The sequence below is a fragment of the Oculina patagonica genome, chromosome 4 (genome assembly GCF_052425735.1).
Source record: "Oculina patagonica isolate OP01 chromosome 4, crgOcupat, whole genome shotgun sequence".
NCBI lineage: Eukaryota > Metazoa > Cnidaria > Anthozoa > Scleractinia > Oculinidae > Oculina > Oculina patagonica.
In genome coordinates this window covers 57,832,313-57,857,939 of record NC_135761.1, presented here as the reverse complement: position 1 = coordinate 57,857,939, position 25,627 = coordinate 57,832,313, and the positions used below count along the sequence as shown (strand labels likewise).

Sequence of the window (25,627 nt, the reverse complement as noted above, 5' to 3'; positions counted from 1 at the left end):
GAGACCATTATGTCATTAAGTAATAATGCAATCTTGAAAACATTCCAGATTTTCATTATTAAATAGAAACACGAAAAATTCAAATTTGGGAAAACAAGCCTGTCAAAATGACGTTGCCATGGTGATTTCAAGTTACTGGCACAATAACTAATCCTACCAAATTATTGCGAGATAAATTTTAGATAAACGCGCAAAGTTTGGCAGCGTTTGGTTGAATCTTGAAAAAGTTATAAGCGTCCAAAGTCAGCGCGGGCCTCAAAAGCGCCCCCCCCCCCCCCCCCCCCTCCTAGGCTCTTACCGAAAGTGCTCGTAAAAAAAGCATTAAATGCTAAAAGAAGTGCTCGTCTTTTTTCCAAAAAAGTGCTAAAATAATGCTAATTTTTTTAAAAAGTGCTCGTGGGTAACATAAAAATGTTCACTTTTTTCCGATTTTTTTTAAACATAGAATATTACATTTTTCAGATTTTCAGTTACATTTTTCAACAATAAAATGTAACGATCAATGTTTGATGTCAGAGTACGCTCTCGAGCTATCTCTGCCTTGGCTGGCTGACTTCCATTGTTCCTCGATGACAACGTGGATGACGTCATCTTGGAACGAGTGTGATGGATTGGGTTTCTAGAAGGCAACCACTGACGTATCAAACCTATTCCCCAGGCCTCCACGGCTCCTTTGACTAAAATGAGGGCTAATGCATCTTTGTGGTTAGACCAGTAAAAACAACATTTAATATCGCCTTCGATAACATAACTTCAACATTTCGACAGACATATTTTGACCTCGTGCTTCGATTGTAGCTCGCGAGTAATCCTGGGTAACTACTAGTACAATACTCTTGGCCAGCGGCCGCTCCATCCTCCCCCCCAGTGAGTCAACAAGACGAAACGAAAAACCTAGCGAGCCCTAAATTACAAACGACAAAACTCAACAATTTTCTATGAGAAAACGAGAATAGTCTTAGTTCAATAACAGTTCGACAACAGTTCAGAATTGTCCTCTTTAAATAGATCCTTCCAGTAGACATAACTTTGCAGCAGGCCGCATCAGGATTCCGCTTGGGGTTTTCACTTCCGCCATACGAACTCTGCCATCCTTTCCAGGGAATGCCTTCAGAATCCGTCCAAGGGGCCAGTGTGACCGTGGCGCATCATCATTCTTTATTAAGATAAGATCTCCTTTCTTTTAAGTTCCTTTGCTCTTTATTCCACTTTGAACGGATCGCCAGAGTAGGTAAATATTCTTTGCGCCACCTCCGCCATATCATGTCAGCCAGCGCCTGAGCCATTCTCCATCTTTTGCGGCTATTAACTTCACGCTCTTCAAATTGACCGGGTGGACTGTTTGGTGATGCTCGGCCGATGAGAAAGTGGTTTGGCGTCAGTGCTTCGTAATCATTAAGGTCATCGCTTACTGGAGTAAGCGGTCGGCTATTAAGGATAGCTTCTGTTTCCACAAGGACTGTATAGTGTGTTTCCTCAGGTAAGACTTGGTCATTTATGACAGTTTTCATAGCTCGTTTCACCTGCTTGGCCATTGACTCGAATATTCCTCCCATGTGCGGGGCCGACGGCGGGTTAAAGTACCAGGTGATCCCTTCCTGGGTCAGCTCTCCAGTAATTCGTTCCTGACTCAATGACTTTAAAGCTTCTGCTAACTCTCTGTTTGCTCCGACGAAATTGCTTCCGTTGTCTGAACGGATTGTCTTAGGGTTGCCTCTTCTCCTACTAAATCTTCTCAGAGCCATAATAAACGAATCAGTACTCAAGTCGCCTGCTAACTCCAGGTGGACAGCACGGGTAGTGAGGCATGTGAAGATACACCCCCACCTTTTCTCAGTTACTCTTCCCCTCTTGACATTGATTGGTCCGAAGTAGTCTAGGCCTGTGTTAGTAAATGGAGGCTCGCAAAGAGCAAGTCGTTCTCTGGGTAAAGAGGCCATCAAAGGGATGGTTGGTTTAGCTCTCCTTCTCTTGCAATGAAGACAGTCATTGATGATCTTTCTAATGAATGACTTTCCTCGCAGGATCCAGTACTGCTGGCGCACTAGAGCAAGTGTGTGCTCCCTTCCTACATGGAAGTGTCTTTCATGGATGTCTTGAACTAACAATCTTGTTAAAGGGTGCGTTGGCGAGAGTATCACTTGATGCTTTGCTTCAAACGGTATTGGAGCCTTATTCAGCCGACCTCCAACCCTGATAACTCCATCGACGAGGGCTGGCTGCAGTGGAAGTAGTGAACTGCTAGGTGCCAGAGCTCGGTTCGCTTGCAGATCCCTGAAGTCTTCCTCAAACGATTCGATTTGGGCTTGCTTGCACAAGGCTAGCAAGGTTTCTTGGAGATCGACGGTACTCAAGTACTTGGTTTGCCGCTCTGGCGGTGGACTTGTCTTCTTTGCTTTACATCTCAAGTTGAATTTGTACCTCAACCACCAAGCGTACTGCCGACATAGCTTCGTCCAGGAAGAGTACTTCTCCCATTGCACCATATTTATGGATGGGGTAGTGGACACAGTAAGAACTGAGCTTTTGATTTCTAGTTCACTTTCGTTAACAACTGGTACTTCGTTGATACTCGGCCATTCTGCTTCAGGCAACATAAGAAATTCTGGACCACTGATCCATCGACACTGCGGAGTCAACTCATGGAACTCCTTTCCTCTAGTGCAGTCATCTGCCACATTCATTGTGCCAGGGATGTGATGCCACTCCTTGATGTCTGAATTTGAGGTGATTTCAGCAACTCTGTGAGACACGTAAGTACTGAATCTCCTTTGCGTGTTGCTAAGGTAGTGAAGCACTATCTTAGAGTCACTCCAGAAATGCATTTCATCCACTTCAAAGTCGATTTCTTCTAAAATCTTAGACTTTAGCCTGACAGCTACAACAGCAGCCTGTAGTTCCAAACGAGGAATAGTCAAGGCCTTGATTGGTGCTAGCCGGGTCTTGCTCATAACAAAGCTCACGTTGACTTGCCCGCTAGTCACTGCGCGGAAATACGCAACTGCTCCATAAGCGATTTCAGAGGCGTCGCAGAACATGTGAAGCTGCACGCTTTGGCATTTGTCGCGGTGGAAACCGTACCACCTAGGAATGGCGATTGTTCGCGAAGTTTTCAAACTTTCTTTCCAGCTTTGCCACTTCTGGAGGATGTCATTCGGCAGCTCGTCGTCCCAATCAATCTCGCGTCTCCAGAGCTCTTGAATGATCAGTTTTGCCTTTATCACACAGGGGGCGGCAAAACCAAGGGGATCAAACACACTGCTTGTGGCACTCAATATTCCTCGCTTAGTGTTTGGGAATTCGCTCTTCACTGGTTCAAGGCTCAGCAGATCTTGCTCGGCACACCACTTGACACCTAAGGCTCTTTCCTGCGGCAACTCATGACAATCTAGGTGGATGGTGTCGCACGCCACTTCAGAGGAAGGAATTGCTGCAAGCACTTCTCGGCTGTTTGACATCCACTTCGTTAGACGAAATCCACCAGTTGCTAGGATTTCTATCAGGTCATTGGCTAGTCTTGTGGCTTCACCTGAGTTTTGCTTAGATGCCAAGAGGTCATCCATATAGAAATTTCGTCCAACGGCATTGATCGCATCTTTGCTGAAGTTCCCTTGCTGATCACGAGCAGCCTTCTGCAATGCATAGTTTGCGCAACATGGAGAATCCGCGGCGCCAAACACGTGCACGGTCATCTTGTATTCACTTAGTTTCTTCGATTCATCTAAGTCTCTCCACAAGAAGCGCAAAGAGTCTCTATCTTCTTCACAAACTCTCACTTGATGGTACATTTGTTCAATGTCCGCCATTACACCAATCTTCCCAGTGCGAAATCTGATAAGGATTCCCACCAAATTGTTTAACAGGTCAGGGCCAGTTAAGAGCTTATCGTTTAAAGAAACACCATCAAATTTTGATGCGGCGTCAAAGACCACGCGGACTTTTCCAGGCTTGTTAGGATTTAGGACTGCATGGTGTGGCAGGTACCATGTTTTTGAGGTGGTCACCTTGGCCTCTTTTTGGGTCAACTTTTGGGCGTGTCCCTTAGCAACATAACCATTGATGACATTCTGATACTTCTCTGCTAGTTCAGGATTTTTCTTAAGTTTCTTCTCAGTGGAGTGAAGTCGTGAAACTGCCATTGCACGATTGTTTGGCAAGCCTGGTTCACCTTTCCATAGCAGTGGTGTTTTGTAGTGGCCTTCCTCTTTGACTGTACTACTTTCAAGGATAGCCAGTGCTCTTTTATCCTCAACGGACAAGGTGGAGTCAGAGGGAACTTGTTTGGTTGCATAAGAATCGATTTCCCAAAATCGTTCGATTTGATGTTGCAATGTGATCTCTTTGTCTGATGATAGAAAGTTTGCATTGATTGTTCCACAGTGTCCTTGGTTTACATTTCCAAAAAGAGTCCATCCAAGGGGGGTCCTTATGGCGATGGGCTCATCCCATCGACCCTGGCGGACTTCAAGTTGAATCAATAGATGAGCCATATCGGATCCAATCAGAATCGTTACGTCACCACCTTCAAGTTCAGGAAGGTCTACATCAGATAAGTGATTCCACTGCTCAACAGCCCTTTTCTTTGAGACCTTGAAAGATGGAATGTTAAGTTTGTTGATGACCCAAGCTCCATGCACCATAAATGGGTCTGGCTGAACTTTGGATGAAAGACCAAAGCTTACTCTGTGTAAGTTCTGAGTGGTAACATCATTACCAACTGTGTTAATGTTAAGCCGGCATGCCTCACCAACAAGTTGTAAGCGGTCTGCTAAGTCCTTTCTAATCAGAGTTGAGTCACTTCCAGGATCAAGGACAGCATATGTGTTGACCAGATTCCCTTGACTATGAATCTAAACTGGGAGAACTTGAAGAAGGACCTTTTGTGGAGGCTGAACACAAACTTGGTTGATGTTGCTCTGAGCAGTGGGTGGTAAACTTGACGAAGGTTCCCGGGGATGAAGATGTTCTTGCGGAGGAACAGATGGCTGGGCAGAGACATTTTGGCTGTTGGTCAGACTACATGTAGGACGCGAGTCTGCTTGATAATCTTCGTGCAAAAGTGTGTGGTGTGAACGCCCGCACCGTTCTTTAAGACAACGCTTTTCACTCGGACAGTTCTTGGCTTGATGGTTTGCTTTCAGGCAATTGAAACAAAGTTCATGGTCCCATGCAATCTTTCGCCTTTCTTGCAAGTGCTTGGACTTGAATACAGGGCAGTAGGCAACAGGGTGCTTGTGCTTACAAATAACACATTTCTTTTCAGTTAAAGGGGCTTTCCTTTCCTGCTCCTTGTTCAGAAATTTGGCCTGAGCTTGCTTTGGATCAGGCAAATCACAGTTACTACTGGGAGTGTCACAAGAGATTTCTGTCGACGTGGTGAGAGGACTTAGCTTGAGACCTGGCTTTGATTTTGGGAGCCTTTGTTTCTTGTTCCATTCTTCACAAATAAAATCTTCAAGGGGATTGAATAGTGTCTCTACTCGCTTGCATAGCCACTTCTCAAACTCTACCAGGGTAGATCTCTCGCTGTGTCCATCAATGTGTTCGTACCATCTCACTCTAAGGTTCATGGGTAGTCTCATAGTAGCCCTACTGAGGTACTCTGGGGTTTGGAGAATAGCAGACTGACCCATCTTTACACACCATGTTGTACATGCCTTCACTTGGTAATAGTAGTCACGCATTGCTTGCCTATCATTTGAGGGTACATAGGTGCTGTTTAGCATGTCATTCAGATAAGCAGTGGCCACACTATTAGGATTCCCAAACTGACGTTTCAATGTCTTGAGGGCAGTTGCATAGCTATGACCTGTGACACCGAGACTCTCTACTGCTTTCTTAGCCTCCCCATCTAGATTTTGGAATAGATAAGCCATTCGATCAGAGTCAGTAAGTGTTGTCTTGTTGTGAATCTGATCACGAAATCTTTCAATGAATTTGGGCCACTCAATAGGTTTTCCCGTGAATTTAAAGAGCTCAAGCGGTGGCAATCGCTGCTGTTCCTGGGCTCGTAAAAGAGCTACACTTGAATCTGTTTGTAAGCCAGTAAAGGTGAACTGGAAGACAGTTTCTTGGCCATCGTTCAGTTTATCAATAAATGCATCTACTGGTTCTTCTACTTGTAATGAATTACCGGTATTTCTACTAGGCCCACCAAAGTAAGGAGTTGAGGTGCTCCGGGTAGCTGGGGCCCACTGTGTTACGTAAGATGGCTGAGAATGGTTTGATGGAGCAGCGAAGTTTGACTTGTGAGGAGTTTGAGCTAACTTATCATGACAACTACTACCAGATGTTGATGTCAGGGCAACACTGCTTTCCCCCACTTGGGAACTAACTGCAGGAGGAATTTCCCTACCAGGCCCAGGGAAAGTTGACCAAGTAACAGAAGTTGCTACAGGAGAAGGTGTCATACTATAATCAAATGATGCAGGTTTGGGCTGGAACAAAGGTACATAACCAGGTGAAGACACATCTCTGTAAAATGGAGGCTTTACACTTAGACTCACAGGAGTAGCTGTGGTTTGACAAAAGGATTTACTTTCAGGACTGTAAAACCCTTGCTGAGGTGACTGCACTGCAGTACTGAATGTCAACATATCAGATCTACTTGCTTTGGCAACTGGTGCCTGAGATGAGCCCAAGGTGAGGCTATCGCTATGAGCTTCATGGAATTCTAAATTCTTTACTGGCAAGGGCTTGGAAACTGCACACAATGGAGTGTATTCGTACGAGACAGCTTGACTGTCCAGAGATGGGTCTGTGTAAACATATCCTTTGGTTTCATATTTCTTAGTAATTCCAGGTTTAACATCAGAACAAGGAGATTCTTTATTTTGGCCCTCAATGTTTTCTTTAGGACTGGGAACTAAATAATGTTTCAAAGATGGCGAAGATTTACTGACCTTGCTGATTTCATCTTTTGAAGTTTGTCTAGCGTTAGAATCTTGACCCAGTATTTCATGCTCGAGCTGTGCCACCTCAGCTTGATTTTGGGCGGAAATTACAGCCATTTCGTCTTCCCTGTTCCTTCGTAACAGTTCGAGTTCTCGCTTTCGGCATCCCAGTTTCCACTCTAATTCCTTCTGAGCCATTTCTTCTTGAAACTCCTGTTCACGTACCTCATTGTCTCTCTTAACTCGTTCGGCAAGCTGTCTTGCTTGCAGGCTTGCGATGGCAGCCTTAATTTTAGCGTCTCTTCTTCTCCTTGACGAAGATGACGAAGTTGAAGAAGCTCCTGAGCGACCAGAATTGACCTGGCTCACCGAGTCTTCAGGATTCACGTCCAAACTGCCGTGGAGCGGTGATAAAACACGATCATCGACCAAATGCCACGGTTCCCTTTTGCTCATTGTCCGGCTCGAATAGACCAAAATGGTTAGACCAGTAAAAACAACATTTAATATCGCCTTCGATAACATAACTTCAACATTTCGACAGACATATTTTGACCTCGTGCTTCGATTGTAGCTCGCGAGTAATCCTGGGTAACTACTAGTACAATACTCTTGGCCAGCGGCCGCTCCACTTTGGACGCCATAAATAAAGTCAGATTGTGCTTTTTAAAACAAAATTAGACAAATAGTCAGTCGAAAATCCAAAATAATGCTAGCAGTGCTTTTTGGGATAAAATGTAAAAAAAAAATGCTCGCGAAGCCCAAGTGTAATGCCAAAAAAGGTAAGAGCCTACCCCCCCCCCCCCCCGGCCTGAATAGGTTTAAGTGACTGTTTTTCCAGTGATTTTTACTGTACTGTACCCTGCCTTTCAAGTCAAAACAGATAGCTAATTATTAAGCGCCCGATTTTAAGCTTCTCAAGCTTCTTGTTTTATTTTAAAGCGTACGTGAGGAACCCAACTCAATACAGCGCTGTCAATTACAATTCATAGACGACGTTTAAACATGGAAGAACATAAAATGCATTCGACTTAAAGTTGTTACCTTCAAACACATGGAGCTTTTACGCTTACGCAAAAGCGATGTAATGATCGATCTCTTTCGTATCTGTCGAGCTAGCGTCGTACATTTAACAATTATCCTGCGAAATCGCGCGGAATATCGCCGTGATACTTAGCCGACGAGGCCGTAGGACGAGTTGGCTAAAATCAGACGATATTCCGCAAGATTGAGCAGGATAATTGTTTTATTATTCAACAAATTGTCAACGAAACACATTTTGGACATAGAAAAATGTAATTATGCAGCGCTTTACAAGATTTCGGACGAATCTTCGCAACCTACGAATATCGCAGGATATCTGTTATGTACGGATGACAGATATCCTTAACATTTTGACCATATATGGGCAGCGCGCGCATCTGTTGAATAATAAGTAGGAATATTCGAAAACTAAATCGGGTTTCACATAAGCTTCATTAACGATGGATCTATCTAGAAACCAGAGCGTTGGCTAAAATCGAGTGCGTGGCTGCTTGTTCGGAACAAAAGGAAGAGCTTTTCAGATGAAACAGCACAATTTAATACATTTGTACTTGAATCAGTCTATATGGCTATATGTTCTGATATATGTAAATTATTCTGCAATGCATACCTACGGAGCGATATAATAAACAAACCATTTTAGTGCTACTGGTTAAAAAAGAAAAAAAAAAGGAAAAAAGAAAAAAATTGTCTCCTCTGGGATTCGAACTCGGGACCTCTCGCGACCTCTCGTTCCCCAGTCAGATGCCTACCCGAGTGTGCTACTCTAACATACTTAATGACGTAAGGCAAAAAAAAATATCTTATATCAATGTAATAGACATTTCGCTGTTTATCTGTTATCATGTGCATCAAAGAAATGTTTGAATCACCTGCTGCTCATAAATTTTCAAGGAATGAATTTGCAAAAAATCGCAAAGATTATTTGCCGCAATAAATAGCAGCCTTAAGGTGATTAAATGTAATAAATGAATTCACAAAAAAAGAAGAATCAAATTTGAAAATTATCAAGCCCCCACACGTACGCATCGCGGACTGATTTTTAATAAGAAAATTAAGGAGGTAGGTTTTGTACATTTGAGAGATATCCTTTCAAATGACGGGAAGCTAAAAGATTGGAACGTATTTAAAGAGAAAAACCTCTCCTCGTCGGATTATTTTCTCCTACTCGGCGTTTTGAGTCAGCGTGGAAACTTCTTATAAAAAATGGAGAAGATGCAAACCAAATCGATAAAACGGTCTCCGACAATGACTCTGAAGATATGACTACCTTATTACATGAAATTTTCGCGACACTTTAATTTCGCGAATTTCGCGATTCTAAAAAAATCGCGAAATTAAAGTGACGCGAATATTAAGTGACTCGTATATGTCAGTAATCAATGTAAATGGATGTTGTCGTCAATTGACTCACTTGTAGACATTCTGAGAACTGCTCTATTGAGATTAAGTCCCCTCCTGCGTTTTTGTTAATTTTGACGTTATTGTTCCTTCGATGAAGTCGTTTTATATAATTCAAAGGCATGTCAACATATATTGCTAAGAAAATGTAAATTGTGTCTCACTCAAAAACGCGAAATTAAAGTGATTCAAAATACAAAATTTTCGCAAAATCGCGAAATTTAAGTGTCGCGAAATATGTGCACCTCAAAATCGCGAAATTAACGTGTTGCGAAAATTTCATGTAATAAGGTAGTATGAGTTCCAAATCGATTTATTCGGCCCTGGTTAAACGGGTCCAAATTCCACCAACTGCTCAATCTAGGTTTAACCGTTAGCTTTTAAGTCATTAATAACGCGTTGTTTCTCGTTTTGTCTTTGCGCGGTTGTTGATGGAATGCACTTAGCTCAGTCCATTAGAGTCGTAACGACAGCTCTCTTGCTTTGCGCTGGGCTGTGTGAATGGAAGTCTAAATACTTGCTCGTATGTGTGGTCTTGCGGTATACACCCACCTCGATCCTACCATCCTCATTAACGGTGTTGTTGGTGTCCAGGAAGGCTATGCTGTTCTTGCCCATAGTTGTTGTAGGCATCTCCACTGTAAACTGAATGTTGGCGTTTATCGAGTTTAAGTGGCTGTGAAAAGCTTCAACACCGTCCCTCTTAATGCACGCATTCGAATCGTCGACATAGCGGCGCCACCACTTTGGTTGAACGGGGGAAGTTTCTAACGCTTTCTCTTCAACTTCTTGCATTACAAGCTCTGCGATCACCGCACTGACTGGCGATCCCATGGCACATCCCGATACCTGGTGGTATTGGGTTCCCTCGAATACAAAATAACTGTTGTGCAGCAAAAAGGAGAGTAGATCCAGGACCTGGCCTTTAGTCAGCTGTGTATAACTTCTCCAATCGTCAGATCCCTCGAGTTTTCGCTGAACGATATCTATAGCCATGTCGATTATATAGAGGTTCTGATCTTGCAACATCTCCTGGACCTGGTTATGATAGTCAGTTTTGTTCACGACAACTGTACAGTTCCCTTTGTCCGCTCTGATGATCACGATGTTTTCGTCACTCTTTAGGTCTTTAAGTGTTCTCCGTTCTTCGCTTGTGAGGTTTTGTTGTTTTGGTGGTTTAGCCTGCTTTAAAACTTCGTAAATCTCCGCTCTAGTGGCGTCTTGTTTTTCTCGAGGCAAGTGGTATATTGCGGCTTCAACAGAAGCGAGTATTTCTTTCGTGGGTACGGCGCGTGGTGTGATGGCAAAATTTAACCCTTTCCCCAAAAGTGATGTTTCGTTGCTCTGCAATCTTCTGCTAGAAATATTTACTACCCATTTCGCCGTCGTCTGCAAAACAACAACTGAAATCGACCTGAAATTGATCTGATCAATTCCAGTTTCCCAGAGTCCGTCCCGTGCCGCTGACCGACTAGACGGACTCTGGGCTCGAGATTGGTGCGCAGTCATTCAAAAACGTTTTCGTGAAGCCTTCAATCTCGAGCCCAGAGTCCATCTAGTCGGTCAGCCGTGTGGGATGGACTCTGGGAAACTGGAATTGATCAGATCAATTTCAGGTCGATTTCAGGTAGAACCTTGGTCTTCCGGTTTTTATTGCGCATGCTTTTAGGTCTAAGCGAAAGTAAATTTCCCAGAACGGAAGTAAATCGAGAAAGATGAACTATTTCTAACACAGTATCGACAGAACTTGTGTTTATCGAAGCAACAAAAGTAACAACAACGTTCTGCAGTTAACAAAAGAGAGAGTTTAAAAAAAGAGCGTCTGGTGTTTTGATTTCCTTTAGTCTCTTTCTTGAGCATACTGCTATATTTGTTTTAAATCAAAGGTCTTGTTAGCCTTCCAGAATTCCGTCTGTGAAGACTGTGTGCGTGTGTCCCGGCGTTGTTGTTTTGCAGTGACGGCTAAGAAATTTACATAATGCCCAACGCACGGACAAGCTATTGTTCTATTGTGAAAAATTTTGTTTGGCGACTCTCGTATATTTCGGAGGCTTCTCGGCGACAGCGCATCTTTTCAGGATAGATTGCATGTTTTCGAGCAAATAATTTTTTCCTCGTCGAATGGCGGTAATATTAATAAAGACGAAAAGGCCACACCGGTCAACGCTATTCAAAAGGTGTAATTAGAATTTCGGCGACTCAGCACGTGCACACAATTCACGTGCAAACAATTGTACAATTATTTTTCTTCAGCAAAACAACAACGCGTAATGTTCAAATTCTGTGTTATTAGTTATTATTTTGAATCGAGCACTGTCTGCGATATTCAGTTTTTCAACCGAAACGGAGATTTGAATGAAAACAGTAGTTCTAGCGAGATTTGTAAGTTAACTATAAATTGAGTTTTCAATCGACCTTACCTTGGTGATGCCGCCGTTGTTGTTTTAAAACTCCGTTCAGAATTGACGTTTAAAGGAATCCTTTTTTATTCATGGTATCTTTCGAGTTCAATGAGAAGGGTAGAATTAGGTAATACTTCATTTGTTTAGCGGCATATCACGAGTTCTTAGGTGTTTTACAAAATTAAGGTGATACTTCTGAGCATTTGACCATGGAAAACAAAAAATGTTTTCCTGGGTTTCCGGTTTGGTTTACTTCCGGGAAGATTTTCAGACTTCCGTGTTTATTTCTTTTGTTCTGTGAGGACCAATAGAAGAAGAGAAATACATTTCAGTTTCCCAGAGTGTGTACCGGCGACCCGGTAGGTACTTCATATATGGTAATTATAATGTACCCAAATGTGGTGTTTACCATATATGAAGTACCTACCGGCGACCCTACCGCTGACCAACCGCTGACGGACCGCGGAGCCGGGAGACACTCTGGGCTCGAGATTGTGAAGCCTTCGGAAATCTTCGTATTTTTTGCTGTAATTTACGCTTTAAGGCTCGGAAAGCAAAAATTTTTCTTAATTTTACTCAATAATGGATAGTTTTAGCGTTTGGTTGGTTAAAATGACATTTTGAAATTTCTGTTCATTTGACCTTTAACACCCACCACAAATGCCTAACCCTTCCCTCCGAAGTTTCTTTTGTGTTTTTTGCCGTCTTTATCATCTTTTGAATTACAAAGCTTTTGGCCGTAATGTTGAAACCAAGCCACCATTTTCGCGCGAAGATTTCAAAGTCGATACAAATACCGTTGCTGCGTGACGTCAACTGCCCCTGTTTTGTTTTAAATTCAGCCAAAAATCCGGTTATATTTATCGCTCTGTTGAAGCCATGCTTGAAAGGTACGTACTGCAAATTGTGTTGACTTGGTCTTCAACACTTTTTCCAAGTTCCTATTCTCCTTTTTTTCCACTCGTTTGTTAAGAGTTTCATTCTCTAAATTTTCAAAATCAAAATTAAGCGAAAAATTTAGAAATTCCGACTCCATTATTTCAGTCTGAAAGTCTCAGTACTTGTCGGCAAACAATTGGCGAGCGCGCTCAAGTTTAGTTTTGGCGGGAAAGTTTTCCTCCTTTACGACCACTAAACACCGCTAAATTTAAATTACGAAGTTCTGTTTTATTGATTGGTAAAACCTCTTTTCATTTCATCGTACAGTAACACTACTTTACTTCAAAGTGGCCGTGATATGGTGGCATATCAGGTCAGTGACTTGATATCGTAGGATATCAGGACAGTAGATCGCGCTTCTGATTGGCTACTTGCGAATTTGGGTACGGTAAGGGTACGGTAATCGTACCTTTTTGGTACGCTTCGGCTGCATATCAGGCTCGTTTGGTCTCGCCATGGGTATTTTGGCGAGACTGCGTCTCGCCAAAATACGAACCATAGCTCGACCAAACTCGCCTGATATGCTACCGAAGCGTACCAAAAAGGTACGATTAGGTATAAGTATACGACAGTTGATGACGTCAATAGTCGCATAATAGGAGTTTCTTTTAAATTTGATCGGCAAATTTCGTTGGGCATTGCGGTGTATTTTGCGGTCTAAAATGGAGAATTCACCGGAATAAATAAATTTAAGCCCGCTGCCGTGGACCAATCAGAAACAAGAAAATAACGAAGGTAGCTAATCAGAACTGAAAACCATTGAACTGTTCGCGCCGCGTTCTTTTTTGCTGGTAGACTTCGAGTCGAAGCGCTTCAATCTACAATTGCCCTTCATAACGGCAAAATGGCTAGAAAACCTAACGGGGCCGGAAGACAATTTTTAGTCTTCTCAGCTAGATGAAGATGAATTATAAAGACTCGAAGAAGAAACCAGGCGGCAAAGTGAATGTGAGGGCCTCTACAGACTAGTAATTTATTGTTGACAACTTACTATCGAAAACTAAATGTTTTCTACATCTGATTCCGTCCGATTCAAGCATGGTTTCTTTTTTGAGTTTCTATATTTCAACCTTACGTAAACTATTTTATATTTTGCCTTTTTAGGAACGATGAAAAGCTTAAAGTACAAACAAGATGCCTTGCAATACAAATTAAAGAAGGGAATTACAGTCGATGTACTCAGGAATGAAAACTTTGAAGCAATGGTAAAATCTAATATAGAACCTGAAGTAAACTTTCGCGTTAAGAGAACCGGTGTCAACGATCTCCAAGAAATGGTGGTGTCAGAATCATTTGAAAAAATCAAAGTTCTTCAGGGTGTCGGTGATGAACAAAGGTTAGCTCAACAAAACTTTAATACTCAAAAGAAATTGGCACAGCAAAGAGGAAGGATTTTAGCAAAAAAAGTAGCTGGTAATATTTTACGTAAGGTTGGCAACGGTGTTGAGACCTCCACTACTGCATTCACTATTGCTCAGGGAGGAGTTGATGCTGCAGCTGGGAGTGATATGATTCAGAAAGCCCGTGATATGAGGGCCGGCGGTTTAATTTCAGAGGGCGAATATAATGAAATGATGAGAAACGGTCAGCTTCGAATTGCGCAAGGAAGTTTTGGTCTTGCAGATGGAATGCAAAATGTCGTGAAATTTGTTGGAAAAAGAGTGGAAAAACACATTTCACAAAAAGCAGGTCAAGCAGCAGGAAAATTACTGACGCAAACCAAACGGTTCGCATCTTTTGTTGGTGGTGCCATCTCAGTTGGTACAAGTGTTGTTTCTATGGCAAAGAATGCGATCGCCGCTAGTGACGCTGCAGAAGAAGGCATTGTTGGTAAAGCTGTCACGTATGGAGTCATGGCTGCTGTTGATGGGGTGACAGCTATTCTGGACGGAGTGAGTGTGGCTTTAGACTTTGTTTTCCCGCCCTTGTCACCAATCGTAGACCTTGTTAGTACGTTTTTGCAAGTGGTAAACACACTTCTTGGTTTCCTTGCGGATTTGACCGACTTCAGAACGACTGCACAAAAGGTGCACGATGAATTTGACGCATATATAAACTCGGAAGCGTTTAAAACGTATGTGAAGAATTTGGGAGATCGATATAAGAGCAGAGGATTTGACATCTTTAAATTCTATGTAGACGCAGATGTGGATGGAATAGAAGCTGACAAGGAAACATTACAAGCTGAAAAAAAGACTATTACTAAGCTTTTTACTGACAAGGCAAAGGAGGACTTTAATAATAAGCAATTACGGGTAGCATTAGTGGATGCAACATCTTTTGGCAAAACGCTCAAAGGTAGAGCAAATGATGATGAGATTGTCGCTGGTTTTGGTCCAGATCGTATTTATGGCGAGGAAGGTGACGATATATTGTTTGGACGAGGTGGCAGTGACACCATATATGGTGGTCCAGGAAATGATTATCTTAATGGTGGAACTGGAAGAGACACACTTCTTGGTGGAAAAGGTGATGATGTTCTTGTCTGCGAACCCGGTGTTGATAAGCGATGCGAAGGGGAAGGGGGAGATGACACCTTAGCCTTATCAGGGGAATCTTTGAGATTCAAAGAAGGCCTTTGGAATAGAAACTACATCACAATGGGGCCAGAATGGGAAGCTATGTCTCGAAGTAATCCAAGGATGTCACCTGTAAAAGGAATTTATCTGGACATTGGATATACCTCAGGAAGTGGATCAAACGCGAAAAAAGGGCGAACAGGCATTAACCTTGGATCTTGCTTTCCTGGATGGCCAGACGGCTTCAACAAAGATATTCATAAGCCAGCATTTCAATCTTCCAGCAGCCTGGAGCAAAGTTTGGTGAGCCTTTTCAATCGCAAAAACCCTGTATCTCTTAGCAATGCCGAAGAATTGAAAAACAAAATGTTGTGGTTTCTCGCAGACAAAAATGACGTGAAGTACTTCTGTGATGGAACATCCTTTTATGCAGTCTCCGCATCATCAGTGCGAGTCGCTAGAGGTGCTATTAATAGTATTTCAACCAGTTCTGCTGAATACAGCGATCATGAAGGACGTCTTAAGTACTCTGGAAACAAAAAGCTAGAAGCGCTTTTGGTATTTGCTTTTCGCAGAAGCTTCATATTCGATGAATTTGAAAGAATTTCTGCTGCACGACCAGGTGATTTGGAAAACTTGTCTCACTACATACCAACAACTGTCATTGGAAGCGATGAGCACAATGTTATCGATGTGTCCTATGGTCTTGGTGATGTGGTTTACACTGGTGAAGGGAATAACGTTATTTCCATAGGATCGACTATAAACAGTTATGGTTTATACAACTGGGCCAAATACATCGTTGGAGGCGGTGGAGAAAATACCCTTGTTATCCAATATATGAAGAACCCCACACAACGCCGACCGGAATGGGTATACGGTCGATGGCAACTTAGAAACACAGACGAGCCGTTTATTCTGGGCACCTCTACCACTTATAATACTCATGTTGTTTACTTGAAAAACATTCAAACTGTTGAAATACATCCTCCTCCTGACCCTCGTAAAAACTACCCAGATGTCAGTATTAATGCTAGATACTATGATGGAGCCAGAAGGTATATTCTGAACCATACCGGGTTTTTCAGTGGGCCTCTTTCAACTGAGAAAGATGTAACGGTGTTGCCGAGAAGACTTACAGATTACGGTGTTGACAGCTATTCTATCGAATTTGGTAGAGATACTAAAAACACCATTTCCTTTAAGTATTATGAAGACGAGAGATACCAAATCGAAACCATTAACACATACGATTTTTTAAAGAGCAAAGACCGCTTTGGGTATATATCTTTTCAACCAACTCGACCAGCTAAAGGGCGTGTGTGGTTGCTTAATGCAATGAACGTGGTCAGTTCCTCATCGTGCAAAAATATCGTTGGAAATGACAAAGAGAACCTTCTGATTGCTGTTGGTGGGGAAACTTCTGTTGACGGGAAAGATGGTGATGACACCCTTGTGAGTGCTCGCGGCAGACACGAGTTAATTGGGGGTCCAGGTTCAGATACCTATGTACTCCATGGTCCTGATGTGGAGGATTATTTGACAATTTCCGTTATTGTGGGAGCCGATGGAAACCCTATCCGATGCAAAACAACCATTTATGGAAAATGGATGGAAGCAGAAAAACGACTTTATATCGATGTGTTAAAACATGATCATAACGATGTTCTTTTGAACACTGTTGAGATCATTCCAGCCCAAGGTGACGAGGGAAAGAACTTGGGGACCATTTCTAAGGATACCGCTAACAGAAAGATCATCTTTGAACCTGGATCAAATTTTAAATCCTTGACGAAGAACAAAGCCAAAGTGGTGAGAATAAAATACACAACAACAGGGAGCATGGCAACAATAAATGAAGGAGATTATGGAAGTCAATTACGTTTTGAGTCCATAAAGGGTCTTGACCAACTTGCAGCCAGTATTGAAGACGATAAGCTGGTATTCAAGGATAAATCAAACCCTCCACGAACTGTTCTTATTGACGGTGAATGGAGTAGGAAGCTCAAGACTGGAATATCAACAAATTTGTTCGATCTTATTATTGACTTTGCCCAACGTTTCCCATTAATACTCTTTCGAAAAAATGAAAAAGAATTTAATCGTGTAACGGCAAATAGTACAATTACGTTCCTGTACGAACATTTGAAACACCTGGAGACCGCCCTTGGACAAGAGTACGACACAATTATTGATTCCACATCTCTTCCTTCTGATGTCGGCGACGAAATTGATGTTGGAAATGGTCAGAATATCGTCCTTGCTAAAACAAGAGGAAAAACTTACAAGCTTGGTAGTAAATCATCTGGAAGCATCATCGTAGCTAACAATTTCACACAAGGCACAGGAAAGGTCACCATTACAGGTGGAGATGATCCGAACAGTCTGAATGCAGTGGTTGTTGGAGTTGAATCTGGTGGAGTGGTAGAGATTTCCAGGATAGGATCACATGATGTCATTATAACTGGTGCTCTCCCGAACGAAGTTCAATTCTACGAGGACGATGATGGCAACATTTGTCTTAAAGATTCCCAACAGCGAGATTTGATTAAAGGATGGCGTAAACGTAACTGCGAAAATCTAATTTTCAAAAAATCGCAGGACAGTCAGATCATCTTCAATTGCCCAACATACATAGAACGTAAAATCGACCGGCCGTTTTGGCGGGGGCCTGCTGAACCTGTCATCGTCTCGCATGGTGCTGATCAACTGCTCAGGCTTAACTTGCCGTTCAAGAAAAGTGATGCAATGATTGATTTCTTTTACCCGCGCAATCCCCGCGGGAAATTTCTTTGGGTGTACTTTAAAAAACATTCTTTACACTGGTCACATAATGAACCTTTTAAACAGCCATACTTGGTCATCCCAGCGGGCTATGTCGAGCCGACGGAATTAGATGCTCAGATGCTGGTCAACGCTATTCGCTTCCAGTTTAAGGCTGGTATCCAATTTAGTGACCGAAGTGGCGGGCTGGTAAAGGATGGCGCGATCTGTCCGTTTGTCATCAAAACGTTAAAAAAATATCCTCCTGAAAGCGGATATGAATTAAAAAATCTGGATTTAAAATGCTGAGCCAATTTAAGCTGGTAATCACACAAAAAACATACGGATTTCAAATGTCACTCGTTATGGGAAATACCGCAAAAATCCAAATGTATTAATACGTCGACCGCAAACAAAACTTGACTTTCTATATATGTGTACCAAAGTAGCTGATGTCAGCAACCTCTCCAACAGCTCACAAGACCGTCTAATATATCAACTGATAGACTACACAACTGCCTCTTTTAAGCTGCCTACAGGCGTGAGGACATTTGCCAGGGACCAAACCATAACATGTACACATACAAGAAAATATAACGGGGACAAGATTAAGCGAGACTACCCCTCGCATGTGCTGATATACATGTTTTTCAAGGGACGATGTGTCGCTAAAACATGTCACCGATACATTTTCCTGTGTATGCAACAACAACAACGAACTTTATTTGCATGACTACATAAGAATACAGTTGTATTGCAAAAACTACTTAAATTTAACAACATATTATTTAATTAACTAAGATAACTAGTAAAACAGAAATATAACGTAACATAAAATAAGATAAAACAATTACAATAATTGTTCATTTTAACTATTCGAGGTGATGATCACTGTAACGAGATTGTCTCTCAATTCGAAGCATGCCGAGATAAATGAAATTAGCTGCATGTTTACAAAGTAGTCAGTGGAATTCGTAAGATGTGATAACATCATAATATGTGATACTTTCAAGTGATAGGTATCGTAGTAATGGGATTTTGAATGCTTCGGACGACGTTCTCAACTCAACTGTATTGGACTCGAATGTCGAAGATTTCTCAAGCAATCTCCAGTCTTCTTTAGGCCTATTATAAATCAAACCTAAAGATTGGGCACCTTAATATTAACAGTGTCTTTAACAAGCTGGACGAAGTGAAATCGATTTTGAATGCTTTTTGAACGTTGATTCATTTCTGAATACAGTTAAACCCCGATAACTCGAACTCTGAAGGGAAACGAAAAACAGTTCGAGTTGGCGGGGTTTTCGAGTTAACCGAGTAAAAATGACTGAAAACGGGTCCAAGGGAAATGGAAGTTAGTTCGAGTTAGAGAGGTTGTTCGACTAATCCGGGTTCGAGTTACTGGGGTTCTATTGAAGATATACGTACATAAATTATGAATTATGACTGATATTTGAGGGCATATGAGAATTATATTTGCGATCTTACAAGTGAGGCTTTCTTTACTTTGCTAGTCTAGCCTTACCCTCAGGTAAGGTTTGGCGGTTCGTAATGAACAAATTGTTGAAGAAGTTCTTTTATCCTTAAGTCACTCTTTCGCTGATTTTTTTTCGATGAAGTTTAATGATTGACATGTCCTAGTCTAGTGACAAAGGTCTTACAAAGGTAAATGTGTGTAAAAGATGGAAAAAATGATTTATGCCAAGAAAACATATATAAATACATTTGTACTATTTGTTCGATTACAAGGAAAAGTTAACATATTATATCAGTAGAGATCAAGACGGCAGAGAATGGAGAGTTGAGAGAAGGAGAAAGTGGCATAATCACCACAAGTAACAAACAAGGAAGAACACGGATTGTAAACTTAGTAGCAAAAAGTAGTTAAATAAAAGTTCAGTTCTGCTGAATTAAGAGTTGAATGCAGTACCTCCTCCAGGGGAGTTGACGGTCACGCAAAAACCCTGTTTGAATAGTAGACTGTTTTCATGGCGGCCATTTTGGTGGAGCCAAACAATTAACGATATTTGCATAATAATGAAATCATTCTATTGTTTCGCTCTTCCAATATGGCCGCCATGAACACACTCTGTAGGTTGGTTTTGTTGGAAAAAGCTGGAATATAATATAAATAGTATACTTCTTTAGACCGGTTTATGCCCCTCACGAGGGCAAACACAACAAGGCGTATGACCGGCATATCCTTTTACTGTAAATTGCAAATTGGTATCTCTTATCATTTGAGCACAGATGTAAAAAAACATTTACCAGTAAGAATGAGGTGGCCTTTACCCCTTTACGTTCACGACAGAGAAAGTTAGGTACGGTCCCGTCAAAAACATCGTTCCGGACTACACCACTTTTGTAGAGAAACAGTCAACTTAAGGGCCATAGGCGCCTAAGGCCCCGCGTAAAGTTGACTGTTTCTATACAATAGTCATTAGTGCTCAGGGTCGGACCAATTTTTTTTTAAATTTATGTATTGAAAACCATCATCAATGCATTGACAACACCGTTTTAGTCAAAGACCTAAGGCAGTTGAAAACATTAAGGTGTCTTTACTGTCTATTTTAGTTCCCTCGTTTATTATTATCCATTCTGTGTCGGTGAAGCCTTCCGAATTTTGACCGGCGATCGGGAGAAGAAGGCAGTCTCCTGTCGTTGTATAACATGTTTTGCTAGCTTCCCCAATGAACCCGTTTGGGTCACTCTTTTCTACATTTCTCGGTCTCTCATAACAATTTAATCGGCCAGGTATTTCATTTGTTTCTCTAAAAGCTCAGTGAATTTTACTTTAGTTGCCCTCAGTACCCAGCATGTCGGCGAATGCACTAAGTGAGGCTGTTTTTAGGAAACCCTTCTGTTGAACGTAAAGTCCCTCATTTTTATTCAGTGTTGCTGTCCATCTCAAAAATGGTGCATTAGTCACTCTTGCTGTAGTCAAATAACACATCAGGTAAAAGTAGTGGCTCTAAACCTTTCACTAAGGCGGGGGTCTTCAGCAGGAAAGGGGTGGAATCCGGCGAAAAAATGTTTGAAATTTAAGAAAAAGAAAATATGCTAGCACTTTTTTAAACAAAAAGCCTCCTGGGTGCAAACTGTTGCCATAAAATTCTCACTCAGGGCTTACTACGTTGGGTAAACGTTTGTGCTTTTCACGATTTGGATGAGTTTAAAACGGTTTTTATTCAAACGAAACATTTGTTGCATTTTCTAGAACTAAGCGACTGACATCAAACGGATAAACCCGTCTGTCAGCCTTTCCGTTGCCATTTTTTGGTACTTGAATTTTATCAGCTTTTTTAAAGTTATAATTTTCGATTATCCCTCAGGGGGGCTGGACGCTTATTAAACTTTCACCATTTCAGCAAGTAGTAAGTTTAATTATTTTGCAAGAAACATTAAATAATAACAAAACGTGAAGATGTACTAAAGCAGAATTTAAACTGTTCATTGAAAGTTTCTGTAAAATACTAAGTAAACTCGGCCTTCGGAAAAGCCTCTTAGCAGTACAACAACATTCAACCCAATTGTCACTAAGGTCCTCTTCTTGTACACCAGTTTTTTTTGGTGAAGCGGGGCGGGGTGGGTGCTTATTAACTTTTCCTACCTATTGGGTGGGCGCTTATTCACGTTGGGCGCTTATTCGAGGTTGGGCGCTTAATCGAATAAATACGGTAAGTCCCCCCCACCCTCCCCCCCCCCCCCCAACACACACACACACACACACATCTCACTCACCCTCCTGTCTGGAGAGGGAAACACCCATTGCTGTAATGTTGGTTGTGTCATATTTTAATACTTTAACATTTAAATTCAATTTACTATTCATTGAAATTGCTCTTCTCCAAACAAAAAATGTCATTGCAGTGTGGGCAACATTTCTTAATTCTACCCCAAATTCTCAGCGCTCCTTGAACCAGAAGTTGGTGTATGAGTTTAACTGTCAGAGCTCTTAGTTATAGTAAAAAAAAAGCAATTTAAATTCACATCGTTGTTGGCTTATAAATACAATGTACTACACATTTCCATGTCTGTTTCAATCCAATTTTTAAATTCACTTTATTGATTTGCATTACTATGGCGAAAAAGAGCCCAGAAAACTTTCACTTAAAAATTTATCTTTTAATGGAATTGAGATATTCATTATATAACTCTTTTAAAAAAAATATACTCTTGATTATGGTATAATTTACAAAACTGTTGAATGCTTAACTTTAACAGTAACTATTATTAAATACCCAGTACCATTGGTATTTTGCCACAAATAGTTAACAAAAGCACATTTTCAGGTCTGGGTTTTTTCTGTGAATATGACTCAACTAGAACAAAACAAAAACAGCAAACCAACTGATAGAAGCAACGCCCGGAAATCGTCTGCTCTCGCAGGCTAACCAACTGAAAGAGATGCTTATTGCAGTTTTCAGTAATAATTATGTGTGAACCCTGACTAATGATTGCATTTTTTTGCTGCTGTCAATCATAATTATGGTGACAGCCAATGAACCATAAAAAACAGAAACAAACAAAATGGATCAAAATCTACCAATCTCAACTGATGGACCCGGTTGAAGTGACTTCTGTTTGCCAAGAGGGCCACTAAGATGATTGATGGCAGATATCACTAAAAACTGTGATAAAATTTCTAATTAAGTTTCCAGTATTCTTTCCCCTTCATGGGAGACTGGTAACAGAGAAATGAACAAATGGAACAGAATTTTCTGACCAATCATACCACCTGGAATGAAAGGACTACCTCAAAACATACACAGTTACTGTTCCACTTGCTTTCCAACTGAAATTTGCAGGATTCTTGATCAAAAGGTAATTCTGGTCATATCTGCCTATTTGAGAAAGCAAAGCAGAATGTCTAGTTCCTGCTTAATGGAAGCTCACTTTAGAAATGAATAAAAAAGAGCCATATAAGTTGCAACTGAGAAAATTTGAAGTGAAACAACCTAAGCAGTACAAAACGGGTTGGCCAGCAACCTTTGCAAGGTTTCACATTAATTCACAGTTCCCCTTCAAGAGAACAAATAACAGAATAAACAACACTAAGAACTTACCCTATCCCTAAAAAACAATAGCAACTGCTAGGCTAGAGGACTAGTAGAGATACAAGCTTATGAGAGCTGTTACACAAATAACAAAACACGGTTTTCAACTCAACAAAGTCCTGAATAGCATGAAAAAAGTCTCCTCATATAAATTCCAGATAAGAAATGGATTTATATAAAAAAACCCTCCACCATGATAATTTCTGTTTCTCTGTAAAAGCACTACCCATTAGCATCAATGATTGTGAATTTCTCTAATAACAAAATGAAAGGATGCATGAATAAGGCCCTTAGTGACTCCTGATCTAATACAAAATTCTCTCTTTAATTTACAAGCATTTACAGGGCAAATAGGAAGGAGAATCTAGCAATTTATCAGAAATCACTTGGGGCTTTATTCCAGGTATCCTTTCAAATGTAACCAGGCTGATTCTCAGTCAGTTTTAAGACATATCAGCTTTCCTTCCAGTAAATTGAAAAGTATTTGCTGCATCCTGCTTTTGAAAACCTGACCAAAAGGAACCTGCAGCACACAGTCCTTCGTCGTCTCTCGACATAAACACTCGCAGAGCACCAGTGTACCATTTATCGCACATTTTACTCCTGGTCTCAAAACACATTGATGCATCTTCAATGGAACTCTTAGGTTTGAATCCCACGATATCGCCAAAAATGCAGGAGGTCGGGAAAGATATGTCACCATTTACACTCAGCCCAGAGCTAAAGAGGATAATTTCTAATGACCCTTCTTCGCCCTTCTTCAATTGCGGAGCGGCAATGGTTATTGCCCAAGTACCTTCTAGTTTCATATTTAATACCCTCTGCTCATCCTCACTTTCTTCTTCATGCTCTTCTTTCAAAACTGAATTCCCTGAATCTGTTTCATCATCTGATGTGGACAAGAGCTGAGCAAGATTTGATTCAGCAAGCTGGAATTTTGATCTGGGCAGTAATGCAACTTGTTTCACTTCATTCAAAAGACTGCTCACGTAGGTGGTGTCCTTTTGTGCCATAAGTAAAATAATCTGCTCCAGTTGTTCTTTATCACACTTCTTTATGCACTCAGAAAGTGCTTCAAGTTCGACATTAGAATCAAGGTCATCCTGTTCAGAACTGAGCTCCTTAGCCTTGATCTGAGTTGCACCCTTTGTCTTCTTTCTCCTAGCTCGTGTTACAATTGAACCTGCGACCCTCTTTGCAATTTGCCCATGTTTATTTATAACTGGCATGTTCCTTATTTGTCTCCAATGAGCCCTGCTGTTGATTTTGGCTTGGTACACTTCCTTGCCATACTTCTCTTCTGCAACTTTCCTGAGATCTTCAGAGTTCCAGAGTAAAACTGGTCGGCCCTTTGCAGGTTCTTTCTTTTCAGGATATCGGGGAGCTAATGATTCCAAGTCGCTTCTGCTAAGGAAAAATTCCATCCTAGCAGCAGTACTGTTTACCCATGAACTGCCGCTCTTTTGACACTTCTCTTGAGATGACATCTTTGCTTCTAAGATAGTAATAAAAAAAGTGATATAAATCTCTAAACCAAATGTAAGGTGAGAGGTGTTTATTCAAATGAGCATCCCTAGCTCATGCCTGCCCCTTTACATGGGAGTCCCCTCCTTCTCTCCCCCTCCCCCCCCCAAGGGGCTTATATTTGAAGTCTAGGGTATTGCACACACTTTTGCCTAACAATATAATCGCTTTCATCAAAACTTTTACTGATGTGTGATCTAAGTTTTACGTTACAATTAAAAAGCATAGAAATAAGCCAAATATAAACATCAATAAGACATCAAAACATTATATCTTCAAATGTGAGAGTAACATGTTATCTTCACAGGTGAAAGGATCACTATTGTTATGGTGCAACCCTCCAAGTTAAGACCATTTTAGTCGCCATGGCGACTAAAATTTTGGAGCTGGCGACTAAATTTGAAAATTGAGAAGAACGACTAAATTTTTTCACTGGCGACCAAACCTGAGCAGTCGTTGGCCAAATAGCCACTAAGGAAAAAAAATAAACTTGGAGGGTTGCGGTGACATACTAAATAAAGCCTTTTGCAACAAAAGCTAAATGGATGGTATTTCACTAAATAGAATATTACATGGCTGCTTGGAGATACATAATTTCTCTTCTCGTGTTGAATTTCACTTGTTTACTGTGCTCATGTATCAATCAAATCAAAACTTCAACATGACCCCCCACCCTCCAGCAATCCCTAGGGATTTGAACTTTAAAAGTTTTGGCTGTTCAAATTCCCATCCCTTGGGCAAAAATAGTGTCTAAATACCCCACATAGCAGTCCCATTTTGCGATCAAATTCCCTTAACCCCCTGGACATTTGAAAAAAATGACCAGTACAATGGAAGTGTATTATTTTCTTTTTGGTGTATGATTTAAGTGCAAATTAGATAAACCTGAAACAAATCTATCTTTGAAGATTTTGCAGGCAGGCCCTTATTTTACAGCTACAATGTCATTTAAGAAAACAACTGATCATTAAAGCACTTTAGCTTTCCAATCTCCGCGAGGACTATAATCAGGAGCTAGGAATGTGCCACGAAACCGCAAGGAATTATAAACACAGCATTTCAGGCAATTTGTTAAAATCTACCCC

General features: G+C 41.2%; 3 protein-coding genes and 1 pseudogene across 3 annotated transcripts; all 4 read right to left on the bottom strand.

The window, feature by feature from the left end:
* Positions 1-697: 697 nt before the first annotated feature.
* LOC144648617 (uncharacterized) lies at positions 698-4,139 on the bottom strand. Its single transcript, XM_078508126.1, has one exon. It carries the CDS (start codon positions 4,137-4,139, stop codon positions 1,152-1,154), a length of 2,988 nt encoding a protein of 995 aa, XP_078364252.1. The 3' UTR covers positions 698-1,151.
* Positions 4,140-4,266: 127 nt separating this feature from the next.
* On the bottom strand, positions 4,267-7,512 carry LOC144648615 (uncharacterized; annotated as a pseudogene).
* Positions 7,513-9,785: 2,273 nt separating this feature from the next.
* On the bottom strand, positions 9,786-10,334 carry LOC144648614 (uncharacterized). The gene has a single exon (XM_078508125.1). It carries the CDS (start codon positions 10,332-10,334, stop codon positions 9,786-9,788), a length of 549 nt encoding a protein of 182 aa, XP_078364251.1.
* Positions 10,335-22,159: 11,825 nt separating this feature from the next.
* On the bottom strand, positions 22,160-25,621 carry LOC144650912 (uncharacterized). The gene is made up of 2 exons (XM_078510714.1): positions 22,357-25,621; positions 22,160-22,311 (listed from the first exon to the last, which is right to left on the bottom strand). The coding sequence occupies exon 1, from the start codon at positions 24,503-24,505 to the stop codon at positions 23,462-23,464; it is 1,044 nt and encodes a 347-aa protein (XP_078366840.1). The 5' UTR covers positions 24,506-25,621; the 3' UTR covers positions 22,160-22,311; positions 22,357-23,461.
* Between the last annotated feature and the right edge of the window lie 6 nt (positions 25,622-25,627).